This window comes from Lepisosteus oculatus, chromosome 12 (genome assembly GCF_040954835.1).
Source record: "Lepisosteus oculatus isolate fLepOcu1 chromosome 12, fLepOcu1.hap2, whole genome shotgun sequence".
NCBI lineage: Eukaryota > Metazoa > Chordata > Actinopteri > Semionotiformes > Lepisosteidae > Lepisosteus > Lepisosteus oculatus.
The window spans coordinates 19,362,943-19,384,415 of NC_090707.1; the positions used below are offsets into that span (position 1 = coordinate 19,362,943).

A 21,473-nucleotide genomic window follows, 5' to 3' on the forward strand; every position below is an offset into this window, starting at 1 on the left:
GTTTCACGTGGAGAAATGGGAAACTAACCCTTTTTGAAAATTCACAGCTTATATACAGTACTTTGGTGTTTTATATTTCCATACCAGTGAATCAGAATGGTTTCTTATTTTTTTAGGAAGTGGAACTGGAAGAAAGAACTCCCAAAGAGGAAAAAGAGTTTGATGAGCTTGTTTCTTTTCTACAACAAAGAATGACCCAGGCCGAGGTACGAATAATGTTACTAACTGCGATAAAAAATAAACTTTGAAGACTTCTTTGAATGTTTCCATATGGTGAGATTTACATTTTTTTTTTCATTTTAGCCTGTCACTTTGGTGAAGGATATTGAAGATCAGACAATTATTGTAGATAAGGATGCAGTATTTGAATGTGAGATCAAGATCAACTATCCTGAGATCAAACTTTCATGGTACAAAGGAACTGAAAAGCTTGATACCAATGAAAAATATGATATAAGCATTGTAGGTGACCGTCATCTGTTGAAAATTAAAAACTGTCAGACTCGGGACCAAGGAAATTATCGTGTTGTTTGTGGTCCACACATCTCAAGTGCCAAGTTAACTGTTGTGGGTGGGTATCCATTTTTTCTCCTTTTTGCGGCACATTAATGAAAACGTAGACTAATACATGCCAAAGTACTAATGTGGTGCTAAAACATTTTATTTCTTATTTACAGAACCTGTAGTGGAACAGCCGCTTCAGACTGTAGCTGGTAAGGAAGGCCAGATCTGTACATTGACTTGCAAATTCTCTATCCCTAATGTAAAAACACAGTGGTTTAAAAATGGAAAACGTTTAGACCCACATGGCAGATACACATTCGATGTGACTGACAAAATACAGAAACTTTCTATTAAAGACCTTAGATCAGAAGACCAAGGACGTTTTACCTGCAAATATGACAACCTTGAGACTACTGCAGATCTTTGGGTAGAAGGTTTGTATTTATTGCTTAAAAACGTGTTAGACTGGAACATCTAATCAACTCATCTAGTGGTGAAGTGAACCAAACATTTTTGTCTTTACATTCTAACCTTTTTCATTTTCATTTTTAACATTTATTAATGTTGTAACCTCTGCTAAATATTTGATATGCTTTTTTTCATGTTTTCCATCTCTTTTGCATTTTTCCATTCTTGTCTTGGATATATTTTTACCAAGTCTTTTTGAATCTTGCCTTTTGATGTAGTGCATCAACAATTTTGCATCAACATATTTTAACAAAGCTGAGTTTGTTTTTCTATTAATTAATCTCATGCCTTTTGGCAGTATTTTTACTTTACATTTTTTACTTTTGTCAACACCAAATTATTGTGAAAATTTTTGTGAAAATTCAAGAGAAGGTTAAGGCTTGACAATTAATGCTGTTTAGGTTACATCTGTTTGGAAGCTGCTTAAGTTTAAAACTGTTAGAATATAGACACTGCAAAAGGACAGTTTTAAGAGAATGTATCCGATGAGTTTCCTGCCACAAAATCATTGCAGCAAACATTCTGATTTATGATTTACATTTATTTATGTACTGTATACATTTCTTTCAGCTGAGCAAATTCAGTTCACCAAGAGGATCCAGAATATTGTTGTAAATGAACATCAGTCAGCAACCTTTGAATGTGAGGTTTCCTTTGATGATGCTATTGTTACATGGTACAAAGACACAGCAGAACTAAAAGAAAGCCCAAAGTACAGCTTTAGAAGTGAAGGTCGACGCCATTTCATGACCATCCACAATGTTACTTCTGAAGATGAAGGTTGGTATTGCTTAGTGTAAAGAATAATTTTTCATTGACAAATTTTGGAAGACTGTAAGTTTAATTGTCTTCATTCTTAATCTTGTAGGTGTTTACTCTGTGATTGCACGTCTGGAGCCAAGGGGTGAAGCTCGTAGCACTGCTGAACTTTATGTATCAGGCAAAGGTAGGTAGTATGATTAGAAAGCAAATGTTTTTGTTTCAAATGTCTTTCAGTGCATTTCACTAAATGGATTGTAATATGCTTTTACAGAAATTGAGGAGGGAAAGGCTCCTGAAGGTAAGTAGATTCATTTGGGAAAGCCATGCATTTTACCAATTGTTGGGGGGTGTTGTTTAATTTCTGTGATGACATAATGCTAACATGCACACACACACACAACACTCTCTTTCTCATGTATTTAAACTACATTTAACATTCTTAGATGTCCCTGATACTGCTATACAAGTTCCTGAAGCACCTTCTGCCATTACTACCAAAGGTAAGAAAGGGATGTGGCTGGCAAAGTACTGGATGCTGGCTGAATTTTAATAAATCACATTTTGCATTTTTTAAATGTCATTAGATATTTTGTCCTGACATACATATAATTCCTCTTATTAAAGATGTGACTCCTCCTGGTTTCTATTATTATGAAGAAAAGATGGAAGCGAGAGGTATTATAGAAAGTACTCATCTAATCCATTATTCATTCATTACTCACTCTTTCATACTGTCATGACAGCAACTAAAATGGTTTTGAGTCGGAAACTAATTATAAAAATTGTCCTTTTAGGTGTTGCTGACCATTAATTGAACTAAATGTTGTGGTTTACCTGTCTTTAAAAAAAATGTCATTGTTTGTTACTACTTTAATGTGTGTCATTGTTTGTTAAATCATACTGTATGTGTTTCTTTTAGAGTGTAACAAAATCTTTTTCTGACTTTCTTAAGGACTCCAAACATTGCATGAAGTTTGTATATATTTGTGACTCTTATTGTACATTGTTGTCCTTTAATGCGCCAGAGTACAAAAGCTGGGAAATTCAAGAAACAGTAACAGACTATGTCTATGAAGAAAAGGAAATCTCTGTGGAAAAAGGTATTACAGACATATAGATTTTAAATTTGCTGTTGATTTTAGAACAACTCAGATTTATGCTGAATTCAATGTTATTCACACAGTCTTTGTAATAGAGTGATTATCTTATTATAATTTATGTACTGTTGTTGTTTTTATGTTGTCACGTCTTTGTACAGTACCATTAATGTCAGCATTTTCTTTCAGTATTATCTTAAACCAAACTTTTTGACTAAAATTTGAACATGATCACACTCTTTAAACACATTTTGTGTCTTTGTATAGTATTTTGTGTTTTTTTAAACACTTTGTGTGTTTTGGTCTCCTTCCCATAAAAAAAATAAAGAGTATAAATGATCTAAAATCATTCTTAATGTCTTTTTAGCTGCTGAACCTCCAAGGGTTCCTGTAGATGAAACAGTCACAAGACTTACAGTAGGAGGAAGAGAAACAGTTCCACAAAGAGGTAATATATGCCTATGGTTTATAGCTAAAGGCAAACATTTACATGTATGTAAATGCTTACCACTCCCAACTTGCTCAAAGCAGCGCTTAGCCAAAAAGTGCCACTGTTTGGGAAATCCCAGTTACCGTCATCTAGTTTTTATGACCCAGGCTCAAACACCAAGATCACAGAGCTCAACCTGCACCAACCACTGAGGAGATCCGTTTTCATTGCTGTAAAATTTGGGTTAGGGGAGCTTGGTGGCATAGTAGTTTAATTCCTGGGGTTATATCTGCATGGGGTTTGTACATTCTCTCCATGTTCCTCTGAGTGCTCTGGTTTACTACCACAGGCCAAAGGCATCCTTTTATGTTAACTGGCTTTTGGGAAAACTGGTCCAGTATAAGGTCACCTGCCCTGGTGTGAGTGTGTCCATGTTTGTCTGTGTGTGCGTGTCCTGCAATGGAGTGATCTAGCTCTCATCCAAGGTGTATAAGCCTTGTGCACGTTGCTTGTCAGGATAGGCTTATACACCTTGGATGGGACCTAGATCACTCCATTGTAGGCCACACACACAGACAAACATGGACACACTCACACGAGGGCAGGCAACCTTACACTGGATGAAGCAATTAGAAAATGGATGATAGATAATTTGTGTTTTTTATATAGTTTTTTGTATGTTTACTTGCAAAAATAAGATTATTTTAGCACATTTGGTCTAGCAAAGTAAATGTCTTCAAAGCTCCTGAAGCTCCCAAGAAGCCTGAAGTGACTGAACCTGCTGTAGTTCCACCTAAGGAGGAGGCACCTGAAGTGGTTAAAGGTAACAATAAAATATGCTTAAAATATAATATATGTGCCTGGAAGACATTTTGCAAAATTCTTTTTTTTTTGTGCTTTTTAAGTCTTATTTATTTAATCTTTTAAAAAATTAATTTAAAGTATATTATTTTCTTAATTGAATAAACACTTCTATTAAAATCTTATACAGTACATTTGAGATATAATAAAAGTTAGAAAATATTTTAAGCAATTAAATAAAAAAGGATCTCACTGAATACAATGCTATTTTAAAGTACCTGAAGAGATAAAGAAGCCAGTATTTGAAAAGACCACACGAGAAGTTGTTCCAGAAAAGAAAGAACGTCCCACACCTAAAGGTATTGTTTGGTGTTTCTAAAAGTGTCTTATTGTCTTGCTGTTAGAACAGAAACACTGATACTGTATGTGTCGGAACATAATGTTCTTACGTGTGTGTGACAAGCTCTCTTAAATGTAATTGTTCCATGTTATCTGTTACTGTGCTTCAAGTTCCCTTAAAATTGCAACATGATTCTTCCAATCCATTAACTTATTATTTCTCACACTTTTAAAATCTCTTTCTATCTAACATTTAATTTATACCTTCAAAGCACCTGAAGAAATCAGGAAGCCTGTTGCTGAACCAATTGTTTCTCCTGTTGAAGTTGAGGTTACACCTAAAAAAGGTATAATATTGAAGATGCAGTGATTTCTATGCTTGGTTAACATTATGCTTATTAACTTGTCTGTGTCGATTTATATCTAATTATAAGCGTTTGTTTTTAGTGTATTTGTCTTAAGTTTTAATAACTAAGACATTGTCCATGTCTGTCACAATTGGTCTTTCTTTCATTTGGATCCCAAGTACCATATTTTGTAGACATCTTTCTAATTGTGTTCATTTAAAAAAAAACTCTGTAGATCGTTGAAATTGAGAATGTTTGTTTGTCGTCTGTGATTTTCTTTTGTAATTGACGCAGAACTTTTTGTACAATATGTTTGTGCTAATTTCTTGCCTCTTATGACATCAATGTAGTCTTTGTCTAAAATAATACTAATGTCTTTTAAGTGCCTGAAGTTAAGAAACCTGTACCCGAACCTAAAGTTGCACCACCAGCTAAAGTTAAACCTGAACGAAAACCTGAACCAGAAAAGAAGCCCACAGTTGCACCACCAAAAGGTACTGTTGTGTCTGCAATTTTGTTTTATTCTGTTCCTAGTCAAGTACCAGTATCTAAGGTTTATTGCAATCTTCATTTTTTGTAAGATCTGTCGCTTCCCAGATGGAATCATTTCTTAATGTTACTTTTTTTTCTATATTGTATGTATGCATATACTATATACAGTATCTGGGTAATGTATGTCTAAAATACAAAAAAAATATTCTTTAAAGTTGCTGAGGAACCTAAGAAGCCAGTGCCTCCAAAACCAGAGCCAACTCCTGCTCCTCCAAAGGAGACCATTCCAACAAAAGGTATCGCTCAAAGGAGAAAATATTTCACAGTGCTTTGGGGTTTTTAATAAAGACCCCTGTACACACGTTGCCTTCTTTTGTCTTTTGTGCAACCCGTGACTAATTGCTTCAGCATTCTTAAATGTTCTTTATTTAAATAGGGCTATTAAAATAGCCCTCAAATGTGTTTGTGAAAAGTGTGTAGGTGTTGCTACTGTATGTCAAAGTACGTCATTGTTGGTTATTCTAAGTGTTTATTTACCTTGAGTTACAAAATTTAGAAGATTGTTAAGATCTTCAAAATATATCTTGAATTCAAGTTCGTATTTAATGGTTAATGGTTCATAAACTAATTCAAATAGTGCACTGAATACTTTTGTGCATATACAGTAGATGATTTATTCATATTCTTTAATAAATATTTAATAAATATGTACAAAACCAAAGACGTGACTAAGCTTAGAAGTATGAAAGCCATAAACGGTATCTTTTAAAATTAAATGCAGAAATTTAAACATTCAGATTAAGGCAATGAATATACCGTTCCTTTTTATTTTTATGTTTGTCTTGAGTACTCTTGTTGTCTGTTAGTAATGTTTTGTAAAGAACTGACTGTGAGCTGTCTTCAAAATACACTCTTTTGTCTTCTTTTCTGTCTTCCCTAGTCTTATGTCTTTGTCTGACAGCATTAGGCCGGTTCTGTGGCTTTTTTGTTATATTAAAAAAGCCTTTTTGTGTTTGTGTTGAAAAGGAATCTCTAACTTACATTACCTGCCATTTTCATTGGACATACAAGTATCAGTATTGAACTAATGGGAGAAAGTGTAAAGCCTGAAGCTCTACCACAGATCACTTATAAAGATTCCATCTCTTTTAGTATTATTGCTTAGTCCGGTTCAAGTTTGCAGTAACCCAGTAGGTATTTGGCACAAGGCCGGATACAACCTGCAAGGCAATCCATTGCAGGGAACACACACAATTGAGAATCTATATACACACTTAGGCAACATGACATGTGTGAAGAAACTGGAAGACTTGGTGAAATCCCACTTAACCGCAGCATATAATTCAAACTCTAAGGCAACAATTCAACATCACATCCCATCCTCTTCTGTATACTGTAGCTCAGAATAATAGGTATCGACACATGATATTAAGTTCTTGAATACAACTTATAATAATAAAGTACACTTTTTATAGTTTTTCACTGTGTAAACATGTGATGTGATGTTGTGTATATTTGTTAGGACAATGCCACATTGTATTACAATATTTGTACTTTTGGTGTATATGTGTCTGTATGTTGCATGTTCCACTTAAGGACTCCATCTCTTAACACCACAATTATATGCATTAAGCTTAATTTGAAATGTTCTTTAAAGTGCCAGAAGTTACCAGGAAGCCTGAAGTTACTGCTGAAGTTGCTGTTCCTAAAAAAGAGGAGATTCTTCCTAAGAAGGAGGTAGCCCCTCCTAAGAAAGAAGAGGTTGCTCCAGTAAAAGGTATTTGAAAAGCAGTTGTAAGGAGATTTTTAATATGGTCTGCGGTAATGCAAGCTCTTGCAGTGCAGTCTTTTCGTTTGCTGCTTCCTTCCACTTGTGTTGCTTTCATCTTTTATAGACGTTTATTACTTTATTAAAGTGCTTGCTTTCTAGAAAATGCAGAATCTCACTGTAACAGAAAAAGTAGTGTTTGTGTTCCGTACAGTTACTGTTGGAAATATAACATTGTTATTCTTTAGCTCTGTGTCCAGTGTTCATTGTCATTCTTGGCTAATGTCCATTAAGTGTCAGTCTTGGTTTTGTTACCTCATGAATGTGATAAAACTCATATGTGAATCATGTCATTCTTATTTGTTGAGTCTGTTTCATTTTTTGATAAAGTTTATATGTGGTTCATGTCTTTGTAAATTGGACCATTCTGTCATATTTGTCTTCTACTAAAAAAACAGGCTTTAATATGCCTGCCATTATGGAAAGAGTGGCATGTGCAGAAAAAAAAGTCCATGCATTTGCTTGTAGAATGGACAAGATGGCTTACAGTACATTCTTATAAGAATCTCAACATGCATCTGTGAATGTCCAAAAAGGAAAATTAAAATGTTCTTTAAAGTTCCTGAGGAGCCAAAGAAGCCAGCACCTGCAAGGCGAGAGCCAGTTAGCAAGCCAGAGCCAGAGCCAAAGCCAGCTCCTCCACCTCGAAAGGAGGAAGCCGTTCCGACAAAAGGTATACATAAACTTTCGTCTTGAAGGGTCACAAATTCATGTTTTGTTTGATTTGTATTTTGTGATCTTATTGACAAAGTACTTTAGGCATCTTAAAGTTTTTTTTTTTTAATTCTGTTTTTTGTCACTGGTTTGTTCCCGTTATTCCCGTTATGTCACTTTGTCTGTGTGTTTTGTTCGGTTATCTGAAGAACCTAAAAATAAACGAAATCAATCTTTGAAAAAAATTATTTGCTTCAGAATGTATAAAGAAATTCCACATATTTTTACATTTAATTTAACAGTCCTTGGAAGGGACTATTTATATGCAGTGTATAAATTCTGCAAAACAGAATTTGACTTGACCCTTTTTTTCTACACATAGACTTTTTTTTTTATTCTAGCACAAGGTAAATCTTTACATTAAAGTCTTGTCAAATCTTGTAAGAAAAATGTTTCTGTCCAAGTTATTGTCATGTTTTGTTTTTATATGTCCATTAATAATGTCTTGTACTTCAATATCTTTAAAGCGCCTGAAATTAAACAGAAAGAAGCACGTATAGAAAAAGTCCCCATCACTGTACCTAAAGTGGAGGAAAGGGCACCGATCAAAGGTATAGACAAAATCCAAAAATGATCATCAAAACACCATCTTCTCTTCTTTCATTTTTGCTTATGTACTCTTTGTGTGTCATTGTTGTACAGTTGGTCAGTTTTATCTATATGTCTTAAAAACATAGTCCACATTTAAATGACATATTGTATACAACAGATAAATGAGATAATTAATTTCTTTATTATTTTCATTAGTAACTGTAATGGTATAACACATAGTGCCATACAGTATATTTTGTACTTTTTTCATTCATTACCCTTCCCTGTCTTTTTGAATTGTTTGTGTATCTTGTCTGTGTCTCATTCTTACATTTATTTATAAGCACAACTGTGTGCTGAAAGCTACATGTAATTATTCTTTGAAGTGCCAGAAGTTGTCACGAAGCCTGAGAAAATTGCACCTGCTGTGCCCAAGCCTAAAAAAGAGGAAGCTGTTCCAAAGAAAGACGTTCCTCCAATGAAAGGTATTTGAAGTTTAGCTCTAGAACTCTTCTATTCTTATACAAGCTGTAGCTTTTTTACAATCTTGAGATCTGTTTAATCAATGGTCTTATGAGTAGCTGTCAAAAATTACCCAAATGTGCAATAGTAAATTGCTCTTTATTTGTCCCTTTTATTACATACCTACTGTTTGTGTTATATGTTGAGTAAAAATATCTGATTTCTTTGGTAGCACTACACAGTGCTTTAAGTTAAATTTCAAATATTCTTTAAAGTGTTGGAAGTCCCCAAGAAGCCTGAACAAATTGCTGTGACTATTGCTAAGACAGAGGAGAGAACTGCAAAGAGAGAAGAAGTGTCATACATGAAAGATGAGATTTCTGTAAAGCAAGAAGTTTTTCTCCAGAAAGAATTTCCTGTCCAGAGAGAGGAGATTTCATTCCAGAAAAAGGAATCTCTCAAGAGAGAGGAGCTAATAGTTACAAAAGACGATATTTCATTCAAGGAAGAGGAAACTCCTATCACTAAGGCAGTGATTTCACACAAGAAAGCAGAAATTCCTTTGAAGAAAGCAGAAATTCCCGTCAGCAAAGAAGAAGTTTCTCTGATTTCACACAAGAAAGAAGAAATTCCTTTGAAGAAAGCAGAAATTTCTGTCAGCAAAGAAGTTTCTCTGATTTCACACGAGAAAGAAGAAGTTCCTTTGAAGAAAGCAGAAATTTCTGTCAGCAAAGAAGAAGTTTCTCTGATTTCACACAAGAAAGAAGAAATTCCTTTGAAGAAAGCAGAAATTCCTGTCAGCAAAAAAGAAGTTTCTCTTAAAAAAGAAGAGGCTTATTTCAAGAAAGAGGAGATATCGTTTAAAGAAGTTTCTCTTAAGAAAGATGTTCTGCCTAGGAAGGTAGAAATTGCCACTGAAGCACATAAAATTTTACCTAAAATAGAAGACCTTCCTCCAAAGAAAGAAGAAATAATAGTAAAAACTGAAGACATTCATATAGAAGAAGCTTCACCTAAAAAAGACATTCCTACTAGAAAACATGAAATTGCACTGAAGATAAAGGAAAGAGTGCCTAAAATCGAAGAAGTTGCTCCTAAAATAGAGGAAATTGCTCCAAAGAAAGCCATCCTTGTCAAAAAGGAAGAAATACCATCAGAAAAAGAGAGAATCACTCCAAAGAAAGAGATGGTAGCTCCAGTGAAAGGTACTCTTTAAAGCACCTTGAAGAAAAACATTTCATTCCATGCTGTGATGCAAATAATTCATTTACTTCATCATTCCATTGCCTCTTTACATAAAAGCAAATATTTATCTATAATGTGTCTTGTTGCATTTGCTGTGGTTGTTACACAATGCAGTGAATAAAAACTGATCTTAACATTTTGTTTGAAATGAAACAATCGCATGTTCTTACAAGTGGTAAACCATGTTGTCTTTTGTTTTTGTCTTACATGTTTGTGGAAGTACTGTACTTTGTCTCATCATATTTTCATATAACAGTCAAACCATCATTCTATGTTCTGTTCAGTTTTTCTTTAATGTTGCTGTGTGTTCTGTGTTTCAATCTTCTTATGCTTCTCTGTAAAATTGTACATAATGTTTCTATAAAGTGTCTGAACCAGAAAAGAAGACCATCCCTGAGATACCTGAACAAGTCTATGTTTCAATCAAAGAAGAAGCTACTCTACGAAAAGGTACAGAAAATGCACTTGGGACACTCTTTGAAAACAATCAAAAATCTTTCTCTCTTGACTTGTTCTTGTGTTCATGTCATGTTTATTTAGTGTATGTTTGCCTATGTGTTTGTGTTCAGTTCTCTTAACTATTAAACTGCTTGAACAAAAGTTTCAATCTTAAGTTACAAAAAATACTGGAAGTGTGTAAAGTATAAATCCACACAAGAAGCTCAAGTACTTTTGATTTCTCCCAAAACATAGAGTGTTCCTGCAAGCAAAGGTACAGAGTGTGTTGAATCTTTGTCTTTGTCTTTGTTCTTCATGTACAAATGTCTCTTATTTTGTCTAATTTGTCTTAAAAGTTAAATCTTTTTTTTCTCTTGAAACAGTAGCTATTTCTGAATATTTTTGATTTAACTAAAAATAAAAATGTTCTTTCAAGTGCCAGAAGAGGTAGGGAAGATCACTCCCGGAAAACCAAAACCATCAGTGCAACGCAAAGAAGAGAAAATACCAACAGTGTCAGGTATTCAATATTTTTACACCCTTCATTTTCATTCATTTATCATTACTCGACTGTAATTAATGGTCCTAAAGAAAACTGAATATTAAGTCATACATGTTCCATACAATATCTATAGAAAAATATCTTAAATGACAATCCATTCACTTATTTAAGTTCCGGAGCTGAGAAAGAAGCCTGTGATTGAAGAAGTTACAAAAGTACATGTTCCAGAAAAGGAAGAAATAACACTTAAAAAAGGTACAAAACACCTACCCTTTCTCTTGATTTCTTTGTCATAAGCTCTTCCTCTACTAGAAAAATAATGCTGTCATTGTGTGTTAAGTAACTTGTTTTGCTTTATTTTATCTCTCAATGTTTTATGTTCTGCAATTTCAAATGAATTTATTTATGTTAGAAACAAAGAACAGCAAAATCTTTATACTGAATTCAGCTTCTTACACTGATCATCATTGTCACATTTGATTTCACTGCTCTAAAAATTCCAATTCATCATACAAATTTGAAAAAAGTTAATGAGAAACATGTTTTTAATCTACTGAAGATGTGAGAGCAGCTGTTTTTGAAGATGTTACTTCAGTCAGTGTTTCAAGACGAGAAGCCACACCTGTAAAAGGTATTTAATTTAGTAACATGAAAAATATCACTAACCCCTACATTATCCATACCATTTTGAATTTACAAACATTAGAAACTTTCTTCATTTTAGTTACATTTGACATTCACAATAACTTTGTCTTGTATTTATGTGCATTATGCTGTTTTATCTTTGTTATTGTTCAATGTTGTTCATGTCTTCATGCTTCTGTGCTAAAATGTGTTCCATACATCTGTTGTTATCTTTTGTAAACTTGCTATAAATAAAAACTACACTCTCTTTAAAGTTCATGAACCTACAAAGAAGGCTGAAAAATCTATTCCCATCACCAAGTTGGAAGCAGAAAAGATTGTACCAGAAAAAGGTATTGATGTCAACAGCAAAATAAATACCTTATATTGGCTGGTTAAAATGATAATTTACTTTAACAATTGTAATGTAATTTTCCTTTTGATTCTGAAAACCAATTCATATGTTTTCAAAGTTCCAACACCTTCCAAGATGAAAGTATCAGAGCCAGTGGCACCAGAACCTGTGCCCATAAAAGAGGAGGAAAAATCATTGGTTAAACCAGTAAAAGGTATTTTGTGTTTGGCAGTCCGTTATTCATTCTTCATGGTTTTGCTACTTCTTATCTTCATTTGTTTAGAGGTATTAAACTCTTACTTACCAATGTAATCATCTTCATTGCTTCATTCTGGATTTGAAATACTTGTTTTAACACAAACACTATTCTTTGATCCCCTTCTTTGGTACATTATGTGTCATCTTTGGAATCTTAAAACCTTTTATTAATGATGTTTGTATAAATTGTCTGTTGTGTCAATAATTTACTAACCAGCAATGTGTCATTGTCTTAAAATTGTCTAAGCACAATTTCCTTACATGCTTCTTTATAAATATGTTTTTTGACTGTCCTTTTATGTCCTCGTCAGTATACTGTATGTTAAAAAACCTACGTATCACATGTATTGTATTCAATTTTTGTCTTTGGTTGATATTAAGAGTTAATTTTAAAAGATGTAGGCTGAACTAGTCACTAGTTACAGAATTAAAGTGCAGGAAGTAAAGAAGTACAAACACTCTTTAATTACTTTGGGGCTGTAATGATTATTTCCATCTTGAAAAGTTCATTTTTGGATACTTTTTTCAAAGTTTTTCTTACAGAGCCATAATTTTAAAAACCATTGGATTGTGTCTTTGGTATTGTGTAATCCAGTCCGGTGTTATCTGTTGAGTTGTTTATCTCAAGCAGAGAGCAAAGAAAAGTACTCATGGTATACATATGTGGCACGATAATGCAATGTTTGATATTCTGTCAAACACCTCCACATATTACCAAGATGAAATGAAATACCTAAATGAAATTTTTTATACCTCTTTGGTAGATATCTCCTTGATATACCAAAATATCTCTGTCTCCCTGGCAATAGCAGGAAAATCTAACGGAATACTTTGCTTTATCACTTCAAAACAGAATCTGAAGATCACATTTTTGATTTGCCCAGATTAAGATTTATATGGATAGTCTCACCTCAGAAAAGATTGACAACTGATTAGTTTCAATAATAAAAAAGATGATTTGATTTCATAAGCATGACTAAAATTTAGTCATTTGAGTCAGGGATAACAGAAAGAGTTTATTTTGAATGTATTTTGATTAGAGTGTTACTCATATAATCTTTTCAGATCCAGACATTCTCATACTGTTTCTTTAAACTCTTAATTGTATTCAGATTACTTATTTGAGTTATGCACTTTGTGTTCAATATCACTAAAATATTTAGACTTAAATGCAATAAAGTGGAAAGAAAATGTTGCCTGCCCTTACATTAAGTGAGCATATTGTCCACCATTAATGCCTGAAGCTTAGCCTTTGTCTTTAGGAGATGTGTTTGGCTGACACAAAAAACAATTATTTAAAATTCCAGGAATATTGTGAAGAAAATGGTTGATGCAAATCAGCTATGCGTCTGTGAAAATAGAATCTCTTTACTTGATTTCAAGTACATTAGTGGCTCTTATGTTCAATCCAAAACTTTGTACAAAGCAAGATTAACTAGATTAAATGTACTGTAACAGTAGCATTAGTAAGGTTTCATTAAATAAGTATCCTGGGACTAAACATGGTATTGAATCATTCAGAGGGTGGGCAATATCAGATATTACCAGTTTATAATACAGATTTACTTTTGGTCTGATTAATTGAGAGAATGACAGGATGAGGCTACCAGTACTGCACTCCATCTCACTATTCCAGACGCTGAAATGAAATCAAGAATTTGGTTGAATATACATATATTCTTGTTGTATTTTTGCATTAATTTAATATGACCTATCTTTTAATTTCTATGATAGATGAGGAAAAGGGCCCTGTTACTGCTCCTGCACCAGAGAAGAAAAAAGGTATGGTGATCATCATCTTAGACACAATATAGCATCAATTATACTGGACATACTGTATTGTCTTATGTATTGAAGGAAATGTGTTGTTGTTCATAGTACTTAAATGTCCTTTAGTGTTTTTTGTGCTTATATGTACAATATCGTTGTTTGTGAGTGAAAACATATTGAGGTATGTGCGACACCTCAAAAGATGAATGGATTTTTGTTCTGTTGTGTCACAAAATATATGTTGTCCAATATTGTGTTTAATAGATTGTTCCCTGTTTGTAATTTTGAGATATATGTTTAATGTGAAAACTTTATCGCCTCAGAAAAACCCAGTGTGGCACCGACAATTCTTAAACAAAAAGGTAAAATCCACATGGAAGAAGAAGATAAGCTGGAAGTTCCAGTCTTAAAGAAAATGACCAAAATATCAAAGGAGAAGGAAAAAGAAGAAGCAATAACTCTGAAAAAAGTCACTAAAGTACCTTCTGAAGAACTAACACCAGAATTAAGTATATCTTTTCAACAAGTCATGAGCACAGAAAAGTATGAGGAAGAAGAGTATCAACATGTGTCTCTCAAGAAAGTTGAAGTGATTCCAAAAAAGCCAGAACCTGAAAAGGAAGGTATAACACTGAAAAAGGTTCCTTCAGGAATTTTAATAGAGCAAACTGAAGCAGAACATGTAGAACTCAAAACAATTGCAAGCTATGGAACAGAGGAGCAAATTCAGACTTTTAAGCCTCCCAAAAGGGCTGGAAAAGTCACAAAACCAGAAGGAAAGGAGATTATAGAAGATGTTCAACTTAAGAAAATTAAAAGAGACATCAAGACAGAAGTTCCAGAGGAACCCATGGTACCTCTGAAGAAAATTGAGAAAGTTTCCTCAGATGAAAAGGAGAGAGAGAGGGATGCTCTAAAGAAAACTGCAAAACATCCCAAAACTGAGATCACCAAAGAACCTAGTTTAACTCTGGCAAAAGTGGAAAGAATTCCTACTCAGGAGAGGGAAATAGAAACAGTGACCCTGAAACCAATTGAAAAAGTATCTACACACGAGGAACCACCAGAAGTTGAGAAGCCAGGTATTCCAATTAAAAAAGGTGAGAGAATTCCAACTGGAGAAAAAGAAAAAGACATGGTAACTTTGAAAAAAGTTGACAGACCCCCAAAAGATGAAGTAGTTAAAGAACCTGCTATTCCACCCAAGAAAGTGGGAAAACTTCCCACAGAAGAAAAAGAAAAAGAAGATGTGACTCTAAAACCTCTGAAGAAAATCCCAAAAGTTGAAAAACCCAAAGAACCAGATACAGATTTAACAAAGGTGAAAAGAGTTCCAACACTGGAAAAGGAAAGAGAAACAGTGGAACTGATACCTGTTCCAAAGTTGCCAAAGGAAGTATCACCTGTTCACACTGATGAAGTGGGTAAAAAGTTTAAAAAAGAAGAAAAAATTCCTATTGAAGCAAAGGAAAAAGAACCTATGTTCTTTAAAAGAGGAGAAAAGGTTCCTAAAGATGAAGTGCCCCTGGAAGCAGGTATAACATTAAAGAAAGTAGAAAAAATCCCCACAGGAGAGGGAGAAAAAGAACCAGTGGCCCTAAAAAAGCCTGACCGAGTCCTAATAGATGGAATCCCAAAGGAGCCTGGTTTGTTTTTAAAGAAAGTTGAAAGAATTCCAACACAGGAAAAGGAAAAAGAACACGTTCCTCTTCAAAAACCTGAGCTGAAGAAAACAGAATCACCAGGTGAACATGTACCAATAAAAGAACCTGAAAAGGTACAGAAAGGTGTAAAGGAGAAACCAGAAATTATACCAACAGAAGAAAAAACAGCTCCTAAAGTTATTCCTCTAACAAAAGGTAAGAGTCCAAAGGAGGAGGAAAAGCCTGTACAGCTAAAGAAGGTGGGACATGTGCCCAAAGAAGTAGATGAAAAAGACAAAGAAATACCACTTAAGCACATGGAGCTCAGCATACCAGGAATAGAAATGAAAAAGACTCCTTCCCCTAAAATTGTAGGAAAGCCAAAAGCTATAGAATCCATTCCTCTGGAGCGCAAACCAAGTGCAGATGTTGCCAAAAAAACTGAAGAAAAGCCTGCTGCGAAAGATTCTGTGGAGGATATTCCCATTCTACTCAAGAAAGCAGCAAAGAAAACCAAGTCTCCAGAAGAAATAGCTCCTCAGGTCCCACTTAAAATTGGCAAAGGGAAGGTACCAGTGATGAAAGAACTGTCTCCGGAAACTGTGCAGCTGAAGAAGATTCCTACACATTTAGAAGAAGAAGTCTTTGAAGAAGAGCCCGAAGAAGAGGAGGATGAAGAGGAAACTTGGGGATGGGAACTAGGTCCACGTGATTCATATACTTCATCGGAAGACTGGGATGAAAGTGCAGAAACAGAAGAGGGGGCTGTTGAGACTCCAGGAAAGCCAGGTGAAAGACGAGGTGAGACGGCTGCTGCAGCCCTTCACCACTGTCTGCCTCATATCCTGTGCTTCGGAAAAAGCAGTGTTTTACCCCAATAATCTCCATTTCGTCCGTTGTTTTAAAAAGATTCATGTTTGTCTTCCTTTGTCTTGCCTATGGTTGCATGATACCATATGTATTGTTTTTAAACAGTCTACGAATACTATTATTGTAAACATTAAACATTCTCATCAATAACAAGACTAAGGGCTATTAAGTCCTTAAATTGTATGTTACGTTGTGGTGTAACATTTCATTCCATTAATATGTGGCATGAGGTGCTTTTCCCCATAATGTTTTATCTTTTTTATCTTCAACAAATGTCATGAAATTTTTACTCTGGTCTTTTCATACTGTTTTAACTTGACATTAACATTTTCAAGGAAATGAAAATAATATTGCTATCTTGCTTCAGATGCAAAGGCACCCAGAGAGGAAGCTGGAAGGGGTAGAGGGCTACCAAAAGGTCAGAGAACCAGCCATTGCATGTTCACTGTCAAAGATCGATGCATGCAAAACTTATATCAACTTCAAATGTATTTCAAAATTACACAACAAGCAAGTACAGTACATCCCACTGTCTACATCATTAGTATATAGTAATAAGAAGTGCAATCCAGATCTTAGGAAATCATACATTAGAAACTTCACTTATACTATTACTCTGATAGAATTGTGGTTGATTTGCATGTAATCATCTGAAAATGTCAGAAACTGCTTTTCTTTGAGAGAAAACACATCAGACAGCATCATGGTGTTGAATGTAACAGTTTGCCTGCAATGTGCATTTTAAACTCACCTGTAGATATGAAATCCATAAATATTATAAATGATTTGGAATGTGTATGTAAATTGTTTATGCCTTTTAATGCATCTTATTAACTTGTAACAAATACTCACAATTGATATTCAATGCAAATACAACCTTTTCTACATCTGTGTAAAAAAGGTATTACTTTTAATGACAAAAAATAAAGCTGTATCTTTTGCTGACAAATGTCTATCAAGAGTTCAGAAGAAAATAGTTGCAACCCCCTCTCATTAAATTGGAATAACACTGTCTGAACTAAAGTGGATGAAAGTTGCCTTCTACTAAGGTTTGTGGTGCCGTGCATTGCTTTCTTGGATGGTTCCCGGAAGAACCTGGCTATGCTTTTCCTAAGGGCTTCTGTTTTCAATTGCTCTAATCGCATTTCCGGAATTTAAACTGAAAACCTTTATTTGGATGCATCATGCCAATTCATCGTCAGAGCATGCGCTGAATGAAAACAAATCAAAAAAAGGTAACGTCTTCAAATCTAAATTTTAGCGAGGCAAACGCCGTCGCCTGGTGATGCAGATAGGAGGAGGCTAAGACCAGGAGCTGGGGGTGACAAACCTCCTGAGGAATCACCATTTGGATTCCAGCTCAAGGCTGTCCCACTGAAGTTTGTCAAGGAACTGAAAGACATTGTTTTGCAAGAGGCTGAGTCCATAGGGTCTTCAGCTGTTTTTGAGTGTCAGATCTCACCATCGACTGCTATCACCTCCTGGATGAAAGATGGAAGCAACCTAAGAGAAAGTCCAAAACACAAATTCACTTCAGACGGGAAGGATCGGAAACTGAGTATTATTGATGTGCAACTTTCTGACACTGGAGAATACACTTGTGTAGCCAAGCTCGGCAATAAAGAAAAGACCTCTACAGCCAAACTCATTGTTGAAGGTATTTTCATTAAGCCCTGTTTAAAATCCATGCTAAAGATAAGTACTTCATCCCAAAGGGCATTGTGGCTCTCTACAAAATTGCTTATGTAAACATGAAAAAAATCTATAAAATTCAAACTAATTAATTAATAAATGGAAAATTTGTCTTCCTGCCAAAATGTGTTAGCCAAATATATTATTGTTTTGCATATATAACTAACTGTATGCATGATTTACTCTATTTATAGAACTACCTGTTCGCTTTACAAAGACCCTTGAGGAAGAGTACTCAGTCATCAAAGGACAGCCTATGTACTTGACCTGTGAACTGAGTAAAGACAGAGATGTGATCTGGAAGAAGGATGGTGTGCCACTAAAGGAGATACCTGGCAAGCATGCAGTGAATGTCATTGGACTGCAGCGAGCTGTGACCATACAAGACGCTGATGATTCTGATGCTGGTGTTTACTCAGTGGAGACAGCTGACATCAAATGCCAAACAACTGTAAAAGTAATAGGTATGCATAACAAAAGATAAAATCCATTGTGTTTAAGAATTAACTACTTTTTCAATATCTTCTTTAAGGTATAGTTTTTCATTACTAGTTGTTATCTTGCTTAAAAGCATAACTTTTACCTTGTAGAAGTTATCCGAGATTGGCTGGTGAAACCCCTGAGAGATCAACATGTGAAACCCAAAGCAACTGCCAAGTTCACATGTGAGCTTATAAAGGACACACCAAATGTGAAATGGTTCAAAGGGGATGATGAAATCCCAGCAGAACCCAATGACAAGACTGAACCCTTGAAGGATGGAAATCAGCATGTTCTCCTTGTGAAGAATGCTACTCCAGAAGATGTTGGGGATTATGCCTTTGAGGTTGAAGGTCGCAGATATCCAGCTAAACTCACTCTTGGAGGTAAGTTAGGTAGTTTGTAAATATATGAAGTCTAATTCCTACTATTTTACATGTATGCCAGTTGATTCATTACTTGTGTTTTATTTTAGAACGTGAGGCTGAAATCCTGAAACCCCTGAAAAGTGTGGAGATCTATGAAAAAGAAAGTGCTAGCTTTGATACTGAAATTTCTGAGGAAGATATCCCAGGAGAATGGAAATTGAAAGGGGAAACTCTGCAGAGATCACCTGTAAGAGACTGACAGATTACAAATACATATATACTGTACCTTTGCTAACTTTAATGTGCTATTTTATGGAGCTGTGTGTATTGAATCAGCCATTGATGATTTCTTATCTTACTTCTGTTTCATGCCAGGCCATAGTATAACTTTGTTACTTTGTGTGAAAGATCTTTCATAGAATTTCAGCTGTTATTATAAAATTAGAATTTTTGTCATTGACATGTTATGTAGAATATATATACATTTTAAGCTCTTTTTTCATTTCAGACTTGTGAGATCAAAGCAGAGGGTAAGAAACGTATGCTATCTCTGCACAATGTCCAAGTTGATCAAGCTGGTGAAATTACCTACCAAGCATTGAATGCCATCACTACTGCCATGCTTAAAGTCAAAGGTAAACAATTTTAAAAGTTATTGTTCTTTTATAATACCGGTGAGAAAAGGAAAAGTCCCTTGAAACAAAATTGATGTTTCTCCCCCACCTCAGAAATCGAACTGGACTTTGCAGTACCCTTGAAAGATGTCTCTGTGCCAGAGAAAAAGCAGGCAAAGTTTGAATGCCTTCTTACCAGGGAAGTTCCAAAGGTCATGTGGACCAAAGGTTCTGACATCATCAAGTCTGGTGATAAATTTCACACAATTGACGATGGAAAGAAGCATATATTGGTCATCAACAGCTGCACTTTTGACGATGAAGGAGATTATACAATTGAAGCTAATGGCAAAAAGTCAACAGCTAAACTTACCGTTGAAGGCAAGTGTTGCTTCACATACTGTATAAATACACTTAATAAATACTACATATAAAAACAGTATAAGGCTAATTAGGAAAAATGTAAATTTATTTTTTAAAAGACTTGTTTGATAATAGTTAATAGATAATAGTATTCAAATGACTAAACTGTATATTTTGTTAGCACCTGACACAATTTTTTAGCAATTTAAATGCTTTAATTAGAGTAAGGATCTCTTATATTTTACTAGCTGGCAAACCTAAGGTAGGCTGTTTGTTCTCCGTAATGGTACATTAATTAATTGAGTTTCCAGAAAGCTTCTTTATTTTAGGGCATACTGTACTCTAATAATACTAAAATTATCAATGCTATATCCTTTTTCCTGGTGCAAATGTGACAGAGTGCCTTCATGGAGAACTAATTAAAAAAACTAATATGTTGCAGGCATAAGGCTGAAGTTCCTTAAACCATTAAAGGACCAAACTGTGAAGGAAGGTAAAACAGCTCGATTTGAAATTGAGCTGTCTCATGAGAATGTACCGGTGACCTGGTACAGGAATGAAAGAAAACTTCACCCAAGCAGAACCGTGCTTACCTCTGTAGATGGAAAGAAGCATATATTAGAAATCAAAGAAGTCACTCTAGATGACACTTGCCAGGTTAAGGCTGAAGCCCTTAGCCTTGCTACAGCGGGTAACCTGACTGTATTAGGTAATTTGTATTCTATTTTTTCCTTTTGCTTGTTAGTATTGTGTTTTGTAATTAATCTGTTTTGTGTATTTGTAGAAAAACATATACAATGCATATTTTGAGTTCATTTCATATACTTAGATCAGCATGCATGACCATTCCTTTAATTTTCCAGAGGGTGATCCATACTTCACAGTTAAATTACAAGATTACACTGCAGTTGAGAAAGATGAGGTCATTTTGGACTGTGAGCTCAGCAAAGATGTCCCTGTGAAATGGTACAAGGATGGGAAGGAGATCAAAGCTTCAAAACTTGTAACTATTAAGACTGAAGGCAAAAGAAGGATTTTGTCTATCAAAAGAGTGGAAAACAAAGATAAGGGAGACTATGTATGTGACTGTGGGACAGACAAGACGATGGCAACTGTGAACATTGAGGGTAAGTGCTGAAGAATACAGTACATACTGTACCATTTTATTTTCTTATGAACAAATATTTCATGTGATATAGATGTACTTATTTATTTGGTGTAATTCCATTTTGCCAACTTTTCATTTACAGCTAGAGATATTAAGGTTGTTCGACCCTTGTATGGTGTGGAGCTCTTTGATGGGGAAACTGCACGTTTTGAAGTGGAAATCTCTGAAACAGATGTTCATCCTCAATGGAAGCTGAAGGGAGAAATCTTATCTCCCTCTCCGGTATGTGGCTTTTTATACATTTTTGAAGTTATTAAAAAAAATATGGATCCATACTCAGACTATGATAACTTGGTAGAGATTACCAA

General features: G+C 34.7%; 1 protein-coding gene across 1 annotated transcript in view; it reads left to right on the forward strand.

Annotated features, from left to right (window-relative positions):
- The window catches only part of ttn.2 (titin, tandem duplicate 2), a 171,351-nt gene that overhangs the window by 60,617 nt on the left and 89,261 nt on the right, over positions 1-21,473 (forward strand). Inside the window, exons 80-117 of the mRNA XM_015358879.2 lie at positions 117-206; positions 304-571; positions 678-938; positions 1,543-1,752; positions 1,841-1,918; positions 2,006-2,032; positions 2,178-2,234; positions 2,359-2,409; positions 2,760-2,834; positions 3,199-3,279; positions 4,004-4,084; positions 4,338-4,421; positions 4,674-4,748; positions 5,132-5,242; positions 5,456-5,536; positions 6,898-7,017; positions 7,628-7,741; positions 8,250-8,333; positions 8,700-8,798; positions 9,051-9,980; positions 10,387-10,470; positions 10,895-10,978; positions 11,132-11,215; positions 11,520-11,591; positions 11,860-11,937; positions 12,058-12,153; positions 13,932-13,979; positions 14,291-16,411; positions 16,848-16,898; positions 17,742-18,137; positions 18,367-18,636; positions 18,763-19,038; positions 19,128-19,267; positions 19,529-19,655; positions 19,749-20,015; positions 20,440-20,706; positions 20,861-21,124; positions 21,248-21,387. Of these exons, the coding sequence (XP_015214365.2) occupies positions 117-206; positions 304-571; positions 678-938; positions 1,543-1,752; positions 1,841-1,918; positions 2,006-2,032; positions 2,178-2,234; positions 2,359-2,409; positions 2,760-2,834; positions 3,199-3,279; positions 4,004-4,084; positions 4,338-4,421; positions 4,674-4,748; positions 5,132-5,242; positions 5,456-5,536; positions 6,898-7,017; positions 7,628-7,741; positions 8,250-8,333; positions 8,700-8,798; positions 9,051-9,980; positions 10,387-10,470; positions 10,895-10,978; positions 11,132-11,215; positions 11,520-11,591; positions 11,860-11,937; positions 12,058-12,153; positions 13,932-13,979; positions 14,291-16,411; positions 16,848-16,898; positions 17,742-18,137; positions 18,367-18,636; positions 18,763-19,038; positions 19,128-19,267; positions 19,529-19,655; positions 19,749-20,015; positions 20,440-20,706; positions 20,861-21,124; positions 21,248-21,387 (7,842 nt within the window). The remainder of the gene's footprint in view (positions 1-116; positions 207-303; positions 572-677; positions 939-1,542; positions 1,753-1,840; positions 1,919-2,005; positions 2,033-2,177; positions 2,235-2,358; positions 2,410-2,759; positions 2,835-3,198; positions 3,280-4,003; positions 4,085-4,337; positions 4,422-4,673; positions 4,749-5,131; positions 5,243-5,455; positions 5,537-6,897; positions 7,018-7,627; positions 7,742-8,249; positions 8,334-8,699; positions 8,799-9,050; positions 9,981-10,386; positions 10,471-10,894; positions 10,979-11,131; positions 11,216-11,519; positions 11,592-11,859; positions 11,938-12,057; positions 12,154-13,931; positions 13,980-14,290; positions 16,412-16,847; positions 16,899-17,741; positions 18,138-18,366; positions 18,637-18,762; positions 19,039-19,127; positions 19,268-19,528; positions 19,656-19,748; positions 20,016-20,439; positions 20,707-20,860; positions 21,125-21,247; positions 21,388-21,473) is intronic.